The sequence below is a fragment of the Eimeria necatrix genome, genomic scaffold (assembly GCF_000499385.1).
Source record: "Eimeria necatrix Houghton genomic scaffold, Enh_scaff207, whole genome shotgun sequence".
NCBI lineage: Eukaryota > Apicomplexa > Conoidasida > Eucoccidiorida > Eimeriidae > Eimeria > Eimeria necatrix.
The window spans coordinates 1-18,380 of record NW_013652695.1 but is presented as its reverse complement, the minus strand read 5'-3'; the positions used below and the strand labels follow the sequence as shown (position 1 = coordinate 18,380).

General features: G+C 49.7%; 3 protein-coding genes across 3 annotated transcripts; 2 read left to right on the top strand and 1 right to left on the bottom strand.

Annotated features, from left to right (window-relative positions):
- Positions 1 to 1,244: 1,244 nt before the first annotated feature.
- On the top strand, positions 1,245 to 5,724 carry ENH_00028140 (hypothetical protein, conserved; the record flags this gene model as incomplete). The annotated part of the gene is made up of 6 exons (XM_013579980.1): positions 1,245 to 3,509; positions 3,705 to 4,034; positions 4,287 to 4,406; positions 4,642 to 4,876; positions 5,283 to 5,336; positions 5,618 to 5,724. The coding sequence occupies 6 exons, from the start codon at positions 1,245 to 1,247 to the stop codon at positions 5,722 to 5,724; spliced, it is 3,111 nt and encodes a 1,036-aa protein (XP_013435434.1).
- Positions 5,725 to 11,087: 5,363 nt separating this feature from the next.
- On the bottom strand, positions 11,088 to 14,540 carry ENH_00028130 (hypothetical protein, conserved; the record flags this gene model as incomplete). The annotated part of the gene is made up of 10 exons (XM_013579979.1): positions 11,088 to 11,201; positions 11,642 to 11,709; positions 11,857 to 11,945; positions 12,170 to 12,267; positions 12,388 to 12,485; positions 12,772 to 12,867; positions 13,125 to 13,268; positions 13,575 to 13,644; positions 13,891 to 13,993; positions 14,266 to 14,540. 10 exons carry the CDS (start codon positions 14,538 to 14,540, stop codon positions 11,088 to 11,090), a joined length of 1,155 nt encoding a protein of 384 aa, XP_013435433.1.
- Positions 14,541 to 17,439: 2,899 nt separating this feature from the next.
- Positions 17,440 to 18,380, top strand: ENH_00028120 (hypothetical protein; the record flags this gene model as incomplete). The annotated part of the gene is made up of 1 exon (XM_013579978.1): positions 17,440 to 18,380. A coding segment is annotated over one exon (941 nt), but the record flags the coding sequence as incomplete, so codon positions are not given.

Here is an 18,380-nt window from a genome sequence, read left to right as displayed (position 1 = left end):
GCTATCCAGCCAGTTGCTTGTGAGGTGACCCGCATCGGACCCGCATCGCTGGTAGTCGCATTTTCAGTGCTTATGCAGCAGTCGGTGTCTGCCTCGACTGGTAATGCTATACTTCACTTAAAAGTCCTCTTGAACCATGGGATAATAGGTGATAATCAAGTTAGCTGCACGAAATTTCAGCTTGAAGATCATCTTCGCGCACAGGTCAAAAGTTTGTTTTGACCATCAACCGGTTCACGCAGATGCAACAACTGTTAGCTGTGGTCTGGAGGTCTCACATTAAGCATCAGAAACCCCAAAGGAGATTTCAAGATGTACCTGTTCATCAGCCCGTGCAGAATTAGCGGTGCGGATGGATGCCCTGAACGTTCCTAGGTGTCTCATTGAACTCATTTCGGCGGCTAGAAGGAGAAGACGTGCTCAGTTGTGTGCTCATGTTCTATTCGCTTTCCCCGAGAAACATCTTGCGCCTTACATCAAACACTGCAGAGCTGCAGCCATACACAGTGTTAATGAGCCGGTGGAGCAATGCTGCTCCTGTCTCGTTTTTGAAACACAGCAGTTTGTGTACACTAATTGGGTATTCAGACCCAAAGATAACAGGAGCTCAATTTATTTTTGCCCTTTATCTACGGACTTGGTTATCTACCGAATTAGGCAAGAAATAATTCAAGCGAGGCTGACTATCCCACGTGCATGCGGAAATCGATGGTCACCTTCCGAGCCGTAGTTCCCAACACAGGTTGCGCAGGGGCAGTTGAGCTTGGTTATTTCGACTTTCTACTAGCTATAATGTAATTAACTGTGTGAGAAGAAATTTGCTCCCAAATTACATGAAGGGTAGGCCAGCTCCGTAGAACCCTTCATTACCACTTCGATTATGGTACACCAGGATCCCCAACCATACACTTGCCAACACCTCTAGACTAGCAAAATTTAGTGGTACAAAACGCAAGGTTAACTGTTCAGGCAGTACTTTTGGTTTTGTTGCCATTTTGACGTTGCGGAATGTCCTTCCATCGTCACCTTTTGCCCTACGAGTCTTCTTCGGGGCCCTCTCCCACTAGCAGGGGCCCCACGCCATCAGGTACCTTCAGCAACAGTAGACGTCTTGGTATGGAAACGGCAAGAGTAAGCAGAAGAAAGGTTTTTTCTGTGCATTTGTGAAGATGCGCTCCAGTTGTAGCTACAACGACAGCAGCAGCAGTCGCAATAACGCGGCATGGTGAAGACATACCGCCAAAATGCTGGCGTTTCGTGCCCGCAGCGGCTTCTGCAGCCGCAGCAACATTACTGTTAGAAAGCAGCAGTGTACACTGCCTGGAGTTAATTATCAGAGAAGCATTTCCAGCTCTGTTCCTGTTCCTTGGGACACCCAGCAGCAGCTCCAGCAGCAGCAGCACCAGCAGCAGCAGCAGCCTCTGCGGCGGAGTGACCACAGGATACCTTCCGTTTCGACTGAATCCGTTGAAAGCGCAGTAGGCCAGTTTATCACGGCCTGTCAAAGGTTCCAGCGCCAACAGCTGCAACAGCAATGGCAACAGCAGCTGCAGCATCAGGTCGGCGCAGCAGCGGGGACTCCGTCGTCCCTCACGATAATAAAGGAAACATTATCTATTGCACCTGCTGCGTGCATGAATGCTGCTCTGCAAGCGATGCAGCAGGAGCTGCTGCCGTTGTCCTTGGTGGTGCCTCTGGCGGAGGCTTTTTATGCTGCAGCAGAGAAGCAGATCGAGCAGCAGGCGCAACAGCAGCTTTCTTTTGACCAAGGTTACCAGCAAGAGCAGCAATCGCGCGAGCAGAAACAGAATAATGAGGACAACAGAGCAGCAGAGATGCTGTTGGACATGGCCTTGCTGCTCGAGCCGAACACTTTCATTGTAGGAGGGAGACAGCAGCAGTGTCAGATTAAGCAGCAACTGTTGCTGCTGCCGCAACAAGCGCAGAAGAAGCGACAGCTGGCCCTGCAGACTGCGGTGCTCGTGCTCAGGCCGTTGCTGCAGCAGCAGCCTCTGCTGCTGCGGGATTCTCAGCTGGCAAAAGCCTTGCTGAAAGCCTCTGACGAATCGCTGCAGCAACTGCTGCAGCAGACGACAGCACAGCGCCTCAAATCTTACAAAGAAACCCAAAACAATGGCTGCAGCAGCAGCAGCAGCAGCGCTCAAGTTGCGCTCACTGCGGCGCTGCTGCGTTCCTGTGCTGCCTTCCCCCCTTCAGAGGAGGTGTACGACGCAGCAGCAGATTTTCTCCTTCATGCCGCTGCTGCTGCGAAGCACCCTTTGAACAGTGAGCCATCTTTAAAAGTGCAGCAGGGTCATCTTGCTGCTTGGTGCGATGTGGCTGCTGCCTTGTGTTTGAAGCAGCAGCAGCAGCAGGTATTTTGGCGGTTGCTTCCCAGCGTAGAGTCAGCTGTCTACACCGCCTTATCCAAACTGCTGCAGCATCAGCAACATGAAAATAAAGAACACTCGTTAGTGGCTTCGATTGACCAACTGGAACCAGCAGCAGCAGCGCTTTCGCTGCTTCGTGAGCGACGAGTCTGTTTAATAAATGCAGACACACGAACAGGAGCAGCAACTGCCAAGTCCGAAACAGACGCAAGCAGTGATTTGGCTGCTGAGGAAGCTGCAAAGCCGGCGGCTGAACTTTTTCCTAGTTCTACAGTGGGACTAGAACAGCAGAAACAGCAGCAAGAAGCACATCAGCTAGATGACGGCAAAACCCCTGCTGCTACGGCAATGCTACAGCAAACTTTTTTTGAAATCTGGCATGAAGTACAGGCGCAGCAACAGCGGCAGCAGCACGAGACACATTCGGAAAACCCTGAATGTGAGCTGCCTCGTCCAGCGCCATCATCTCCCTTCAACTTTCGCTCAAAAGCGGCCAACGACGCAGCAGAGGCGGGATTAAAACCAGCAGCTGGAGCAGCATCTCCGGGAAGAGCGGCAGGCTCGGAGGTTAGAAGAACGACTGACTCAGAAGCAGCGCTACTGAGGCTGCTGCACCAGCTGCTGCTGCTCGCTGGCGTTCAGGGACAGCAGCAGTTGAGTAAGTTTTTGCAGAGAGTCGTTCGAGAAGTACTGCCTGCGTGCGATCTGCAGCAGCTAGTATTGCTCCTGCAGCACGTGGTGCGGCTCGTGGAGATGCCTTACATGCAGGGGCAGCAGCAGCGGTTGCAGCCGGCTGTTAACCTGGGCATGTTTGTTGATGCTGTGCTACTGGCAGTGGATCAGAGAATTAAACGGCACCAGCACTGCAATGCCAGCCTCAGCAGCAACAGCAGATTATCTACACTGGCCTCTCTCGCCGACGCTCTCTGCTCTAGCTCCCTCAAAAAACAACTCCAGCTTCCTTCTGCTGCTTTTGCTGCGGTAAAGGCACTTCTCGACGACCTTCTGCTCGAAATACAGCTTGCGCAGCGTCAGCAGCAGCAGAATTTAGACCAGCGTGTGGCTTTGCAGGAAGCTATCGTGTATACAACTTTCAGGGCAGTTTCTGCCACCTTGTCAGTAAGCCAATATGTATAGGCCTGGAGCATCTCCTGTTGCGATGATGGCCTTGTGTTTCCTGCTGTTGCTGTTGCTGGCAAAGCTGTTACGCAGGTGACAGAAAGTGCAGTCCACTCCTTGCCAAAGAGACTGCTGAAGGGTGACTTTTGGTTAAGCTGTGTTGCTGCTATTACTGGCGCTGTTGTGCTGCTGCAGCTTGACGAAAGCAACGCCAGCTCAGAGGCAAAAACACGGCCGGGTGCAAGTGCAAGTGCCACAGACGCAGCAGCAGCAACTATGAACTCGTTTAACTGCTACCCGGAGCTCCTGAGGGTCCTCGGCGAGACAATTTTAATGCTGCAGGGTACCGCGCAGGCTATCGTATCTGGATCCGCTGCGCCAGCATCAGAAGTGAACTATTCACAGCAACAGGCGTGCCCCCAGGAGGACGCACCGGCGATAGTGAAGAGGCATTCTGATAGTTTGGTCCTTGCCGTTGCAATACTCGCGCGTTGCCTGCAAGATCCCGCCTTGAGCAATCAGCAGGTCCTGCATTTTTGCAACCGTGCCGATGGTGCGGCTGATCTTGCAGTGCCGCTGCACTGTGCTGCATATTTCACGAATCGTGCCCTTTGCCACCTCTTGGTGTCAACAAGAACAGAAGGGTTTCTGGCACAGCAGCTGTAGCAAGTGCTGCTGCAGTTTCCGTTGCTGCTGCTGGGGACGGTGTAACCTCAGCTGTTACCTTGTCGTTGCAGACAGCTCAACAGTTTTCGTTGTTGCTACTGTATGCTTCAGGCTCGTTGGGGCTTTTATGCTCTTCTTGCAAGCCTGTATGAGTCTTCGACCGCCTTCTTCATTCGCCGAAGCGGCGAGAAGACGACAGCAAACGCAGTAGCGGCTCTAAGTGCGGAGCAGGTCAGGTTGTAACCGTAGCAGTTGCACCTTCTACCCTTCCCACAGCCGGCATTGGCTTTGCTTAGTTCACCCAATCGTTTTCTGGGCACTTGGAGAAATACCTACTACTGCGTGACAAAAACAAGTTTATGATGCAGCGCGCTGTACAGCAGCCAAAAGTGGTAGTGCTCCCGCTGCGCGCGCTATGCTCTTGCTGCTACTTGGGACAATATAGCTTGCTGCTTGTGCTTTGCAGGTGCTAGTCTTGTTGCAGTGTCATCTGTTTCTTTTGGAGGCTTCAAAGCAACAGCTGAGGCTGACCAACGCAGCGAGAGCAGTAGCTTCCAGTGTGTGCGGCAGCACTCCACAGGCAGCAACAGCTGCTGCTGAGGCCGCCAAAGCAGCAACCAGCTCTCCAGAGGCGCAGCAGCTGCTTATTGACATTTATAGGGGGCTTCGCTCGTGCAGTCTGAAGACTGAGTCTTTGAAAGGTATTTTCCGGGCTGCTCTTGTGGATCCCTGGCTCTGTCCAATTTTGTGTTTTCCCAAAGGGAGAACCCCTCTCCATGCTTCCTGTCCATCTTTTTCGATTCCAGAAAGACGCTTAGTTGTTTATCTTCATGCCTTATAGGCATGAGTTTGCCTCATGCTGTCGTCTTCCTAGGGTGTCGAAAGGACACTTGCCGGACAGTGTTTGCGGCTTCCTTCTCCGCTGTCGTCCTTCGAATGCGTGTTGCTTCCAATTCTGAGACAGCTGAGATGAATGGTCGCAAGGAACTAACGACAGCAGTTCCACCTGCAGCTGCTGTTTCTGTTGCAGCCCTCACAATTTATTAATTCCTTATTCCTATTGCTGGGGACTAATTCCACTTTCCCCTCTTGCTTTGCTGTTTGCAGTTGTTGGCGGTGCCATGCAACTATTCAGCAAAATTCAAACCCTTACGAGCCATGGTCAGTTTCTCATGCGCAGTTGTACCAGCATAACGAGCATCGGCACGAAGCAGGTGTAGCTGCACGCTGCATGGTGCCGTCGCCATCACGGTGTGGCAACTGCCCAGGGCGCTGCTGCTGCTATCTCCCGTGCTGTTGCTACTTCCGTTGCTACAGCTGCTCGTGTAGTTGTTGTTTATATGGCTTTCTGCTGAACTTGGAAAGCAGCACAAATCATAGGGACAACGTTTTTTGTGTTTGCAACACTTGCGCATATTTTGCGTGTGGCGGGTTTTATGCAGGGCCAGTGGACGTCGCCTCTGCGGCTGCTGCACAGCAGCAGCAGCAGCAACCGACGGGTTTTACGGAGCGCATTGTTGGTTGGTTTCGCTCCAGATATACCCGTTGAAAGCAAAATTTGCTTTAGAACTCGATGAGTAATAAAGTTCCTAGGGGATGTGCTGTTTTGCTACTGGTACTGCATGTGGCAATTTTGTGTCGCATTTCACAAAACGCTTCATATATTTTGATAGAAATGGGCTTTTGTTGAAGAACTATACAGGACGAGATTAGTAGAGCAGCGAGCGAGGAACCACCATACACGTGACAGGGGAGATATGCTGCAATGGGTTCGTGAGGTGACAGTGCATCCACGTTGCAGAAGAGAGGAATAATAGATGGGGATCAGGTGGACGATGGAGAGTGAGGGAGAAGGTAGAGAAGGGCAGGAAGACTGAAAATGTGTAGGCAAGTAGCTGGGAAAGAAAGATATTTGACTTACGGAGAACGCAAAAACACAGAGAAGAAGAGATATAAACGTGAGCAAGCAAGCACACAGAACAGACGGGCATAGAGAGGACGGTAGAGCCAACTTAACAGAAAGCGCCGCCGGAGCTGTGGTCCAGCTTTAAAGGAGTATTTTAGCACCAAATGCCTTTTGGGCGCGCGCATCAGAACGGCGTCGCGGTCGCGTCTCAACGAAGGAGCATTCCTGCACTGAAGGCATCTTGCGTTCTCCAACTTGTGGGCTTTCTTGTTGCTCCGAAGAGTCCTTCAGGATGTATCCTGTTGAAGCTAATCAAGCTGGAGACGGCACTGCGAAAATCGCTTCCCACACATTGAATTGCATCTATGTTGATATTGTGTGCGTCATAGTGACACTTTTTTGATAGACGTGTGTTTGAACCATCCGATGATGTGCGTGTTTTCCCTCCATTAGTATCCCGTGTACCGCAAAATCTTTCTTGGTCGTTTAGTGCAGGCAACGCTTCTTCTCTTTATATTTCTCTTCGGCGTCAATTACACCATTTCACCTGTAGCTGGATTCGTGGCTAGCTAGCTACTTAGCTAGCTGTGTTCAGACGCTTCTTTTCTATCCTATTCTATATATTCTATATATTGAGCGGCAAGTGCACTTACCTTAGAAAATAAGTGAGCTGTGGCAAGCTGAGTACGATGGCTCTCCAGAGTCAGCTATATGCATAGGCTTACAGTTGGTAGCTTTATTTTCACCTGCTGATGGCGACGCCTGCCTCATGCCAGCCACTCGTCCCAGTTGATTCGAGATTGCTGTGCAGCAGTCAAACTTTAGTTCTATGGCTTTCAGAAGTGGGGAATTTTTGAAAAGACCATACGCTGAGAGCCTTGAAAAACTCCTTTTCTCTCTTCTCTGTCTATTGGCTATTTGTAGGAAAGCGCACTTCATAGCACGCTCCAGCTGGTGAAATAGCATCAGAGCCTCGTGCCAGGAAAGCTCAAACCTAACGAAGCTCTGTACTTCAGGCCTATCAACTTGAGGTGCAAGTCTGAAAGCGGACTGTTTGATGCTTTCACGATCTGCCTGTGCGTATCGGCTTCTGTACGTAAACTCTTAGTGCACATTGGCGGAGTCGTTTCGGCATATGTCTGACACAGCCTCAGCCCCCCTGCGGGGTACACATAAAGCCTACGCCAAAATCTGCAGCACATTTGGAGCTGCGCCCTAGAAGCGCTCTTCTTTGTTAAGGATTTCTGCAAACTGGGAGGGACTGGGGAGTCGCCGAAAAGGCTGCTAACATCGCTTTCGGTAGGTGGAAATCGAGCGTGTAGACAGCGATTCAGGCTGTCATAAGAGCATTTGGATGCGTCTCGCAGCAAAGACAAAAACGAAGGAAGCAAAACATGTCTGCATGCACGGGTGTTTCCTCAATGACTGGACAAGGCACAATGAAATGAATATACCTTGCACTTGTGGTCACTAGGACTCCCATTTACCACACAGAGGCTTGGCACATTAGGTGCCTTTGCATAGCTAAGTTTTTGTGTCTGCACGGCATTTACTCCCCAAATTTTTTGAGCTACATACTTTTCCGCACTAGCGTGCACGTGTTTGCATAGTTTGCGCTGTGCCTTACGATTACACTACTCGCGGGAGTAGACCCCGTTTTCGGCATGTACGAGCATGCGAGACCCTGTTGGGAAGCTCGCTGTGTTCGCTCGTATCTCTACAACTGCTCTGTTGAATCATTTACTCGAAATGTGTAACTCGTTTCAAATAACTGCTGAATACAAATCTTTCTAGCTAAGCTGTGTCCGCGGTTAACCAGCAAACTAGCTCACTAGGAGAAAAACATGCCACAGCTAGCCCGCTACGCAAGCGCAGAACCCTCTTAGCCGGTGAGACGCACTCTCGGTAAAGCCTTATAGTGATGGTGCTAGACGCTACACAGCATGCACCTAAGCAAAGACGAAAAAATTAGCAGCGAACGACAAATAGGTTTATCTTTCTGCTTGTATCCCCATCTCTCCACCTCTCCCTATATGAATCTTCTCCCGTTAAGCGATCGTTAAACAAGAGCAATTCCAATCATGCACGGTAATACTAGCTTCCCTTTTTTTGCTTCTGTTCATGTCTCATCTTTCCTGTTTTCTCCTTTGCCTGTCTCTTTGCCAATGTCTTCGCGGCTCTGGCTGCTTCCCTATTTTTGTCTTAGGCTCTGCTTGTTTCTTTCTCGATCGCTCTCTTCTCTCCTTTTACTGCTTCCAGAGATGCAGTAGCGCATTATCTGCTTTTCTTTATATGTGCTTTAGAATAAGGCAGATTGTTCGCGCATTGACACTTCTTCACTTTCTGTGCACCTTGAAGCCTCTCTACATATATCCCCTTGCTCCTGCAGCTGCTGCTGTTGCTGCAGCTGCTGTAGCAGCATTCTTCGCTCCGCCTGCAGCCTTTCATTCCACAAGCCTTGCAATTCGCCCTACACGCAACATAGCAGCTTTAAATATCCATGAATTCATGATGCACTTAGCCGCAAAAGTGTTCACCCAAGCAGCAGGAGCTCAGCCTTAGTAACTTATGAGCCTCCACTCATCACGGCTTGACCAGGTATTACAGAGCCCCAGCTGATCTTGCTGTCTGCTGCTCACCCCACTAAGTGTTTCTTCTAGGGGAAGTTCCCCTCGTCCTTTCTTTGCTTTTCGCATCCTATACAGCTGGGCCACCACGGCCACTACGATTGTCAGTATCATGCTGTGCAGCAAAAACAGCAGCAGAAAGCTGTCCACTCAGTGTCTAGCTCCACATTTTCATGCCTGGAGCTTTCAGCGCTTAAATGATACTTAAGAATGCCGAATAATTTAGTAGGCAGATGAATACTGAAGGGGTGGAAATACGAAGACAGAAACACAACGCAGCACGAGAGAAAAAAATTAGTGACGTTTGAAACAAGGATGGAAAGCAACGGGAAAGGTGGCAGGAGAATGAGGGGAAAAATGGCGAATGCGGAATTCGATGGCAAAACAGGCAGTCACAAGCAGAGGAATGCGGAGGAGAAGGGAAACAGGAATACACATACGAAAAGTACACAAATGAGTGTCAGAGCGCCACAGGCACCACTGGCATCGAGCGCAAAGCCACAATAAGACAGGAAAAACTACACAGAGAAAGCGAAGCGCAAACAAGTGAAACAGAACAAAGTTTATGGCAACAAAGTTTAGAGCTTACATAGGAAGGCGCAGATGCGACCATGACTCTTCAGACAGAGCTGGAGGATCATGATGCAGACACTCGAAGATTCTGACAAACTGCCCGTCTGCACGCCCCGCATACGCCATCGAATCCTAAAGATAAACACTGAATACCACTTCAATAAGAACTTAATGAAGGCATCGGCCACCTGTAAAGTCATTCATTGGAGCACACCAGCAAAGACATCCCTGAACTAAAACTTAGAGCTGCGGTATATTTCTCCTGTCCTTTTCAATGTGTCTCCCCCATTTTTCTGTTCCCGCTGTCCATTCAATTGTGATTTCCTCTAGTGAAAAAATGTCACAGGTCCACCGTCTGGTGTTCAAGTTCAGGAATAACATTTCACTATTTAGGTTTCGCGGCTACGGGATCAGTTGCTTCTCCTTGCCTGAATCCCCGAAAGCCAGGACGCTGGTGTCTCCAGTTCGCCTCAGCAGCGCAAAGGAGGAAATCTACAAATAAAAGACCCACAGATCAGTGATTTGACGAGGCTTTTGCAAAAGTTCAACAAAATGTGCCTGAAGAGTATATGAACAAACATAATCCTTGAGTAGCATGCATCAACTTGCACACGCCAGCACGCACGCATTTAGCAATCACTTTCAAATATCCATACACATGAATATTCTTTCCTCGAACTGAACTGAGTGAGTGCAAATTGGCATTAGCAGACGCCCAACGTTTTGGTGTATCTGCCTCGTAAAACGTTTAGTGGTTCCAGTCAAAACAGCAAACGAACAGGAAGAGACACATCCAAGCAGCAACAAATCATTTCAACAACCCCCCTTCCTGCTGCTGGTGCTGCAGGAGTGGAAGCAGCATTCAACGCAGAAAAAGCACTATCGGCAGCCGTACTGGAGCAGCAGCAACAAACTTGGTTGCTGCAAGGGCAGCAGCAGCAGCAGCTGTAGTGATACCAGCCCCAGACGAAAAGAAATTAACTGCTAGTGCCGTTCTTGCCTGACCTTCTCCATAGACAGAAAGTACACTGCAGGCCCTCGAACAGCGTCTGGACGGTCCACCGCGCCAACGTTATAGACTGCCACACCTCTCTGCAGCAGCAGCAGACGAAACGGCAGAATGCTGCATACCTGAAACTGTGCTTGCCAGCTTATTTGAAGCCCATAATAGCCTTTTCGAAATCATGCACCTCTTTCGTTTTCTGTTTTCCCCTGTTTGCTGCTCGTCACTTTTCGAGCTTCACTTCACCTGATGCGGGGCCGTTGCTGCTGCAGCAGGGAAACTGCTCGATACAGGACTGGCTAGCAACTTTTCCTTGGCGAAAATCAGTTTAGAGGGGCCCGTTAGTAGGCGAGGAAGCTTGTGCAGCACTGCAGCAACAGCAGAGGATTTGAATGCAGAGGCTCAAAAGCAACTGTTTAAAATGAGCGAGCAGGACCAGAGAGAAAGTATTAACGTGCAGAGTAACCCAAAGACTCACAGCATTCAATAAAATAAACGACTGAGCAACAGAGCATGCAGGAACATTAAAAACAGGAAAACAACAAAAAGCAAACAAACGACAAACATACAAATGAAACGAGCAGCTGCAGGCACGAAAACTTTCAAAAATAAATCAGTTCTAACGAGGAAGTAAAGGTAATTGCAAGGCCCAGACACGAAAGCAAAACTGTGGACGGTTGGGCAAAGACAAGCAAATAACCCAAACAAAAAGGCACGCAGTGAGGCGAACCGTTATGCTAACAATTCAATGCATTAGCACTTCAGCAGGCAGGAAAAGAAACAAACAAAAACAAAAAAGAAAACTAACAAGTCCAAGTTTTGATGTCGAAGTAAAGAATCTGCCCATCGCAAAGAGAAACGGCGCCGCGGCCTGCCTTCCGTCCGTCAAGAGCGACGGAAGCAATTGGGGATTCTAGCTGCGAATAAACGCAAAACAAAAAACGTAAATGAGAGCGATCAAGTCCTTAATCACTTAAGACAAGAAGTCCTATTCAGAGTGCAGGACACAAGGCAAAAAAACGCTACTGAGGTCGAGGCCTCCTCAAAAAAAGCAAAGAAACGACATAAGAAAAGGCCATGAAGCTCCAACAAAGGCCACAAGGGACTCCCTTCAACACTCAGGGTTTCGCCGGTGGGGCCCCTCTAGTCCATCCTTAATGGACTAGAGGGGGCCCACAGGGAAAATCAGAAATGAACACAACACAGTGGGCCCCAATGGGACTCAAAAATGATTCCGAGGGGCCCCTAAGGTCCAGAAGCAGCAAATCCACAAGTGCCCCCAAGTAGATTAAGTGAAGCTGGCCAACAAAAAACCCCACAAGGGCGTTTTAGAGTTTATTCGGCGGCTCTAGCTCACTCCTATGCAGGACACTTTTCCAGTGAGGTTTGGAGCTGTTGGGTTGATGTGCCCGACGCAGCTTTTCGCTAAGACAGAAGCAGGCAAAAACGAAAAAGAAGAGAACTGGAGGCTCGAGGTGCCGCTGTTTTTTGAATAGAAAGAATACTCATCAGGTGTGCAGACACCTCGCGCTGTGCTGCACTGAATGGCAGGTCAAGACAAAAACCCCTCACTTGCAAAAACTGTAAAACTGCCCATATGAACCAGCTGCTGAATGCCTCCCTCTTCCTCGGTCACTTGCAGCTGCGCCTTTAGCGCGCCGCTACGAGAAAAAACGCTGAACAAAAGCCCCACAAACCCCAAACCCTAAACCCTAAACACTAAGTTCTCAGCCCCGCGCATCTGCTGCCATCAAGTAGCACCCGCTGCAGCAAACCCTCGAGCAGCTAGCTTGCGAGCAGCAAACCACTGCAATTCCCCACTTCTAAGAAGTGTTCTAGAAGTCGATTTAAGGGACTTTTGCTTAATTGGGAAAGTTTGTTTCACCTGAGGCGGCCGTCTCTGCCGCCAACCAAGACAAGTCTTTCCCCATTTATGGTGGCGGCGATGGCGCAGTTGTGTCGCCGGGGGCCCCCCGGTGAAACCTGAAAGCAGGAAAGCAGTGTGTCCAAAAAGGAAAGACTTATTCGAGTTTTTCGCACAAAATTCGGGAAAAGAAAACAAAGAAACAAGAACACAACAAAAAGCCACTGCAGAACTCGAACCTGGAAAGCGTCCGATTGCGTCAAAGACAGAACTAAGGGCTCAGATGGTAAATGCCGCAACACAGGCTCTGACTTGGGGTCATCCAGAGGCTCCCCTCCTGAGTGTACGTACACCTCAGCACAAGACATCTTGCTGTGCAGAAAGGGCCCAAATTTTATTCAAATTTCCTGTTTTCACGTGCAGGCCAAGAGCCAAGAAATGCAGCAAGCATGTGCATCAACAGATTTATTTGCACAAGTCCACAGGAAACCTGAAACTAAGCCATTTTATTGGATAGGGATTTCCGGTCCCACACCAAAAGCCTCAGAAAAGGACTTTCGAAGATGTTTATATTCATGAGTGAGAGGCTGCCGAATGCAGAAAGAGCAGCAGCAGCGGCTGACCCTGTTGTGCAAGAGGAGGCGATGGCTCTTTTCGTTTTGCAGACAGAATATGAATTAAAGCAATTCCTTCTTCATCTGTTGTCAAAACTGCGAAAACTGCAGGCAGCAGCACAACAGCAGAGGCTGCTGCTGTGTTGCGGTGGCGAGCGCAGCAGCAGCAGCAGCTAGTGACACGCAGTCCTGCTGCAGAGCCCCAGCAGTGTACATACAGCCGAGAAGCAGCAGCAACAGCAGCAGCAATGCGCACCCTCGCCCAGTCCTGCTGCCACGGCGCACGCAGCACAACCCTCGCAGTGTACAGACACCCGAAAAGCAGCAGCAGCAGCAGCAGCAGCAGCAGCAGCAATGCGCACCGTCGCCCTGGGGAAAGACAGAAAGGCTCAACACTGGGGCTGCATGCGCCGTCTTCAGAGCCACTGAGCTCACAGGGTTGGACACACTGCGCGCCTCCAGCAGACCCTCGCGGGAGCAAACTACCAAAAGAACCGAAGACAGAGCTGCAGTTAAACACAAGTCAATCTGCGCAGGCCGCAGCAGCTAGCTGAACAGCTAGCTGAAAAGCCAGCTGAATAGCTAGCTGAACAGCTAGCTGAACAGCTAGCTGAACAGCTACATGAGCAGCGAGCAGAACAGCTAGCTGAACAGCTAGCTTCTGGCGAGCCACGCCCCAGCTAGCTGCCGGGCAGCCGGCAGAACTAGCCAGAAAGGCCCCAGAAAGCCCAGCTAGCTGCCCCACAAGATGGCTAGCTAGCTAGCTAGACGGTGAGGGGGGGCCGCCGTGGAACTGAATGCATTAGCCTCACCCAACGAAAAGGCTTCATCTCGCCGCCGGGTGAGCGAGACGAGTTCAATGAAAGAAGGCTTTGCTGTGAACTGAGACGAAAAATATAAAAAGAATTCAAATTAAATATAAATAAAAGAGTTTGGCATCGAAGTTTTCCTGTTTACTCGACGAAATGCAACGCAGGGGCTCCCAACGCCCCCTTGCCTTTGACCAGCTAGCCAGCGCGGTTAAAAGGTGCGGATCGTACTAGCTAGTCAGCTCTCTAGCTAGCTAGCTAGCTAGCTAGCTAGCTGGCTATCTATCTAACTAGCTGGTGACTAGGTCTTGAGTCTCACCTCGATCTGACGCACGGCGAAGAGAATATCCTGGGCATTTCCCACAGCGGGCTCTTGAAGCTGCGGAGAGGCTGCGGGCTGAATTCCCTGTTTTTCGAGTTTCCTGAGGCCACACAATTGACTTCTATTTGTGTTTTGACGAAAATAAAAAGTAAAGCATTTAAACACTTTGCTGCACTGAGATCGCCGCCTTCTTGAGCCAGCGACAGACTCAAAACGGGAGAAAATTCAGCAGCGCAGAGCCAAACAGCCGCAGCTTTCCTTCGTTGAGTCAGTAATGTTTTAGTCACGAGAGAAAATGAGGCAAAGGAGATTTGGGAAAAGAAAAATTGGGGGAAGGCGAGGGCTTTAGTTGCACGAAGTTGAACTGCGCACTTGAGCAGATCATCGACGGCTTGCTGCAGGCGCAGCAGCCGATCTTCCGGGGCAGAAGTTGCAAAACTTGAATTTGAATGGGATTTGAAGTTGAGTGCTTCAGGTGCGGCAGACAGGCAAGTTGGGGGGTCGGGCTGCAGCAGCGGAACGCCTCTGTTGTTTGTTCCAAGTGAACAAGTGGGTTCCCGGGGAACAGCGGCGATCTCCGCCGCCCGGATCTGTCTCGAGAGAAAGCATGATGTTAAAAGTGCAAACAGAAGCAGCAAGTTGTCCATGGCGAGGCGCAGAAGAGGCGAAACTTGAACTCAACCCGAGCACTAGATCTCAAGAGCCATGAGTGTGACGAGTTGCAGTTTGCAAGTCTTCGGAGGTGTTGCAAAGCCGAGGCCCCCGCCGCAGTGACTGCTGCTTCATACTTTGTTTTGTATTTCTTCTTTTAAAAAACTCCTAAAGTCAATGTATTCAAGTAGACACGATCCCCAGGCGCAGCAAGTCACTGCACCATGCACACATTTGCTGCCGTAGCCAGCCCCAATCCTGGTTGCTGCCGTGCTGCAACAAGTCCCTAAAAACAAATGAAACTACAAATAAAATTCATTCTTTTTCACTATTTCCACTTTATTAAGGTTTTTCTGCGCATAATGCCCCTTGTTCACGGGGGTGTGCGCCGGGCGAAAGCGCCCGCGAGGCCACTGCCACACAGGTCCACTACCGACTCTGCGGCGGCTAAGGCTCCGATAAGCCTCGCCTAGACTCTCAATTAAAAGAAAGTTTAATTTATTTTGCCGAAAAGTTTTTATTTTTAATTCAAAATAAAGTTCAATTTAGTCAGCAGCCGCCCCGCGCGCCCACTCGTGCAGCCCCAGGCGTTTCCACTGTGCTTACCGGGGCTCGACTCGAACCCATTCCAACAAAAAGACTCCATAATATTTCAAATTATATTTATTTTAAGTATTTTCTTCGCATTTTGAGCTTTCCAGAACTTTAAAAACAGCAATTGCGGCTCCACGGGCAGCCAAGGGCTCTCCCGTGGCCGTGAGGAGTGTGTCTTCATTTTCCTCCTCGCAGACAAGTTGTTTTTACCATTTTGGCCTCCATTTTCAACTAAAATTTCGGTAAAAATTAAATGAATTTATTATTTCCGAGATCTAGAAAGCCCCGAGTTCAGCCATTAGCTCCTCTGCATGCAGCTTGTGGGCACTTTGCTGGCTTGCAATATTGAATTCTGAATTGTGCACCGAGAGGCCACGAAAAAGACAAACGAGGCACCCCGAACAAATAAGTCTTCTTATTTGTTCATTTTGCATGCAAAGACTGGCAAATTGTGCTCCCTTTAGGCATTTATTGAGCCATATATAAGTACTTCTTCCTTCATCAGGCCACAGAACGAGTTTGCAGAGTTGTCGAAGGAAATAAAAGTGATTTTTTTCGAACTTTTAAGGGTTACGCAGTGTACGTACAGCTGAGAATGGCGACTTCGCACAGCGGAGTCCTCGAGAAGTTCCATTTTGTCTGCAAAGTCAAAAGAAATGAATTTCGAATGAAGTTGAACGTCATATTTCTAATAAATAAATTTAAATTTAAGACAAATAGTTAAATTATATTAAATCAACTAAAAGGAAGTTTATATTGGGTTAGATGCGCCCCCTTTCCCAGTTTTCATCTTTTTTCTTTGGCCACTTTTTTTCTTCATTTCCCCTCATTTGCTGCTTTTTAAAATGCTGCGCAATGCCGCCGTTAAAGAGAATTTTCTGTCTTTAAAACATTTCAAAAGGATTTCATTTTTCGAAAAACGTTTTAAAAAAATGCACAGAAAAGCCAGCAAGAGAAGCTTTATATGTTTAAGTTCTTTTCAGATTGGGAAATACTTTGCTAAACTTTTGCTGCAGAAGTTCGACAAATAAAACAATTTGTCCAAAAAAAGAAAGCCATTTGGGGTCGTAAAGCCTCCAAAGGGTCCCTAAACCCCAAACCCTAAACCCTAAGCCCTAGGGTTTAGGGTTTGCCCACGCATTTCTCAACTTAAAAGCTGCCAAGGAAAGCCCAAGAGCCAACAAGCCAACAGAGAGGCAATTTGCTGCAGCAGAAATGCAGGTGGAGGAGTGCTGGGTGCAGCAGCAGCAGCAGGAGCAGCAGCAGCAGGAGTAGCAGCAACAGGAGCAGCAGCAGCAGCAGCAGCAGCAGCAGCAGCATGTGCAACAGCAGCGCAGCAAGACAGCCCGTGGAGTAACTCAAAGCCAAGTGATGAAAAGGAGTTAAAGTCATTCAAAAAAAGAAAGGGAAAACTGAGAGACGAGAGAGAAGAGGCTTTTTAATTTAATTTAATTTAATTTAATTTAATTCAATTTAATTTTAAATTTAAATTCAAACTCGCTGATTTCGACTCTGCGTCATCGGCTTCCGTTGAAATTCATTCAGGTTTCGCCACTCGCTCAAGTTTCAACTATTTCAAAGTCCTCTAAGTGCAAGTAAGGCAAAAGGGGCCCCAATTTAAGAAATTAAATTAAAGAAAACATTCAAGTTCTTTCAAGGGGCCCCCAGAAGGTCTAAAGGGGGCCCCAGAGGCCCCCTCTGTCGGCCCGCGCTGGGGGGCCCCCAGGGGGCCCCGGGGGTTGGGGCTTGCTTTTGTTTGTTTGGGATTTTGCACTTCCTCGTAATATATCAGAGGGAAATTTGATTTATAATTTGAATTTATTAATTTGATGGAGTTTCCGCTAATCTAAATCCCAAAGGAACACTGGGCTGCGTGCAGGTTTCGCGTGCAACACTTCGAGTGTCTGTACACCCCAGAATCTGCTCTCTTTTAAACTTCAGCAGCAACAACAACCCCACCAGTCCTTCCGAAGTTCTTTTTTTGTGAAATAAGAAACTCCAACTTCGAGAAAGTAACGAGCCAGTCAGCCGCCCACCGGGTGTCTGTACACTGGAGAGCGCACGATCTCGTCTTCAAACCCTAAACCCTAAACCCTAAACCCTAGACCAAAGTCTCAGTAAAGGGTTAGGGGCGCCCCTAACTGAAACCCTAAACTAGAGTTCCTCAAACCCTGCAACACTCAGCTACATGTGCAGAGTGGCGGCCATCCGGCTTCAGCTCTGGGGTCAAGGGTTTAGGGTTTAGGGTTTGGGCGTAGGCGCCCAAAACCCTAAACCCTAGACTCTGCTGCTCCCCACACAATGCAGGCGCTGCCGAGAGCCAGTCCCTCATTTGCGCGGGAGCACACACAGCCCCAGCAGCAGCAGGAACAGCAGCAGCAGCAGCAGCAGCAGCAGCAGCAAAGACTCCAGCAGCAGCAGGAACAGCAGCAGCAGCAGCAGCAGCAAAGACTCCAGCTGCAGCAGCACCTGCAGCAGAGCTTCCAGCAGCAGCAGCTACAACAGCTCCAGTGGGAGCTTCAACACCAGCATCAGCAGCTCGAGTGCCATCTGAAACAAATAAGGCAAGAACAGCAGCAGCAGCAGCAGCAGCAGCAACAACGCTACTACCTCAAGACCCAGAAGCAGCAGCTGCAACAACAACAGCAACAACGCTACTACCTTCAGATCCAGCAGCAGCAGCAGCAGCAGCAGCAGCAGCAAGAACAACAACAGCGCTACTATATCCAGACACAGCAGCAGCAGCAGCATCAGCAACGCTACAACTTCCAGACCCTGCAGCAGCAGCAGCAGCAGCAACAGCAGCACCGCTACTACCTCCAGACCCAGCAGCAGCAGCCGCAGCAGCAGCAAGGCAATGGCGAAAGCTGCGCCTCGGGCGCTTGCTGCAGTGCGCTCAACAGCAGCAGCAGCAGCAGCAGCAGCAGCAGCGGCGCGCGTGCTGCAGCAGCGCGCTGCGGCGCAACGGCTTGCTGCGGAGGTGTCTGTACACCTGAAGAGCCAGCGCGTGCGTGCTGCGCATGCGCCGGCTCTTCAGGTGTACAGACACCTCAGCAGCAGCCGCTGCTGCCGCTGCAGCAGCGGCTGCTGCTGCTGCTGGGGGGCTTTTTGGTGAACTTGGTGCTGGGGTGTATGTACAGCTTGGGACTCCTTATACCCTACTTGAGTTCTTACCTGAGACACCAGGGGCGCAGCAGCACGCGCCATTCCGAGCTGGGGTGGATATTCACTGCGGGTTCGAA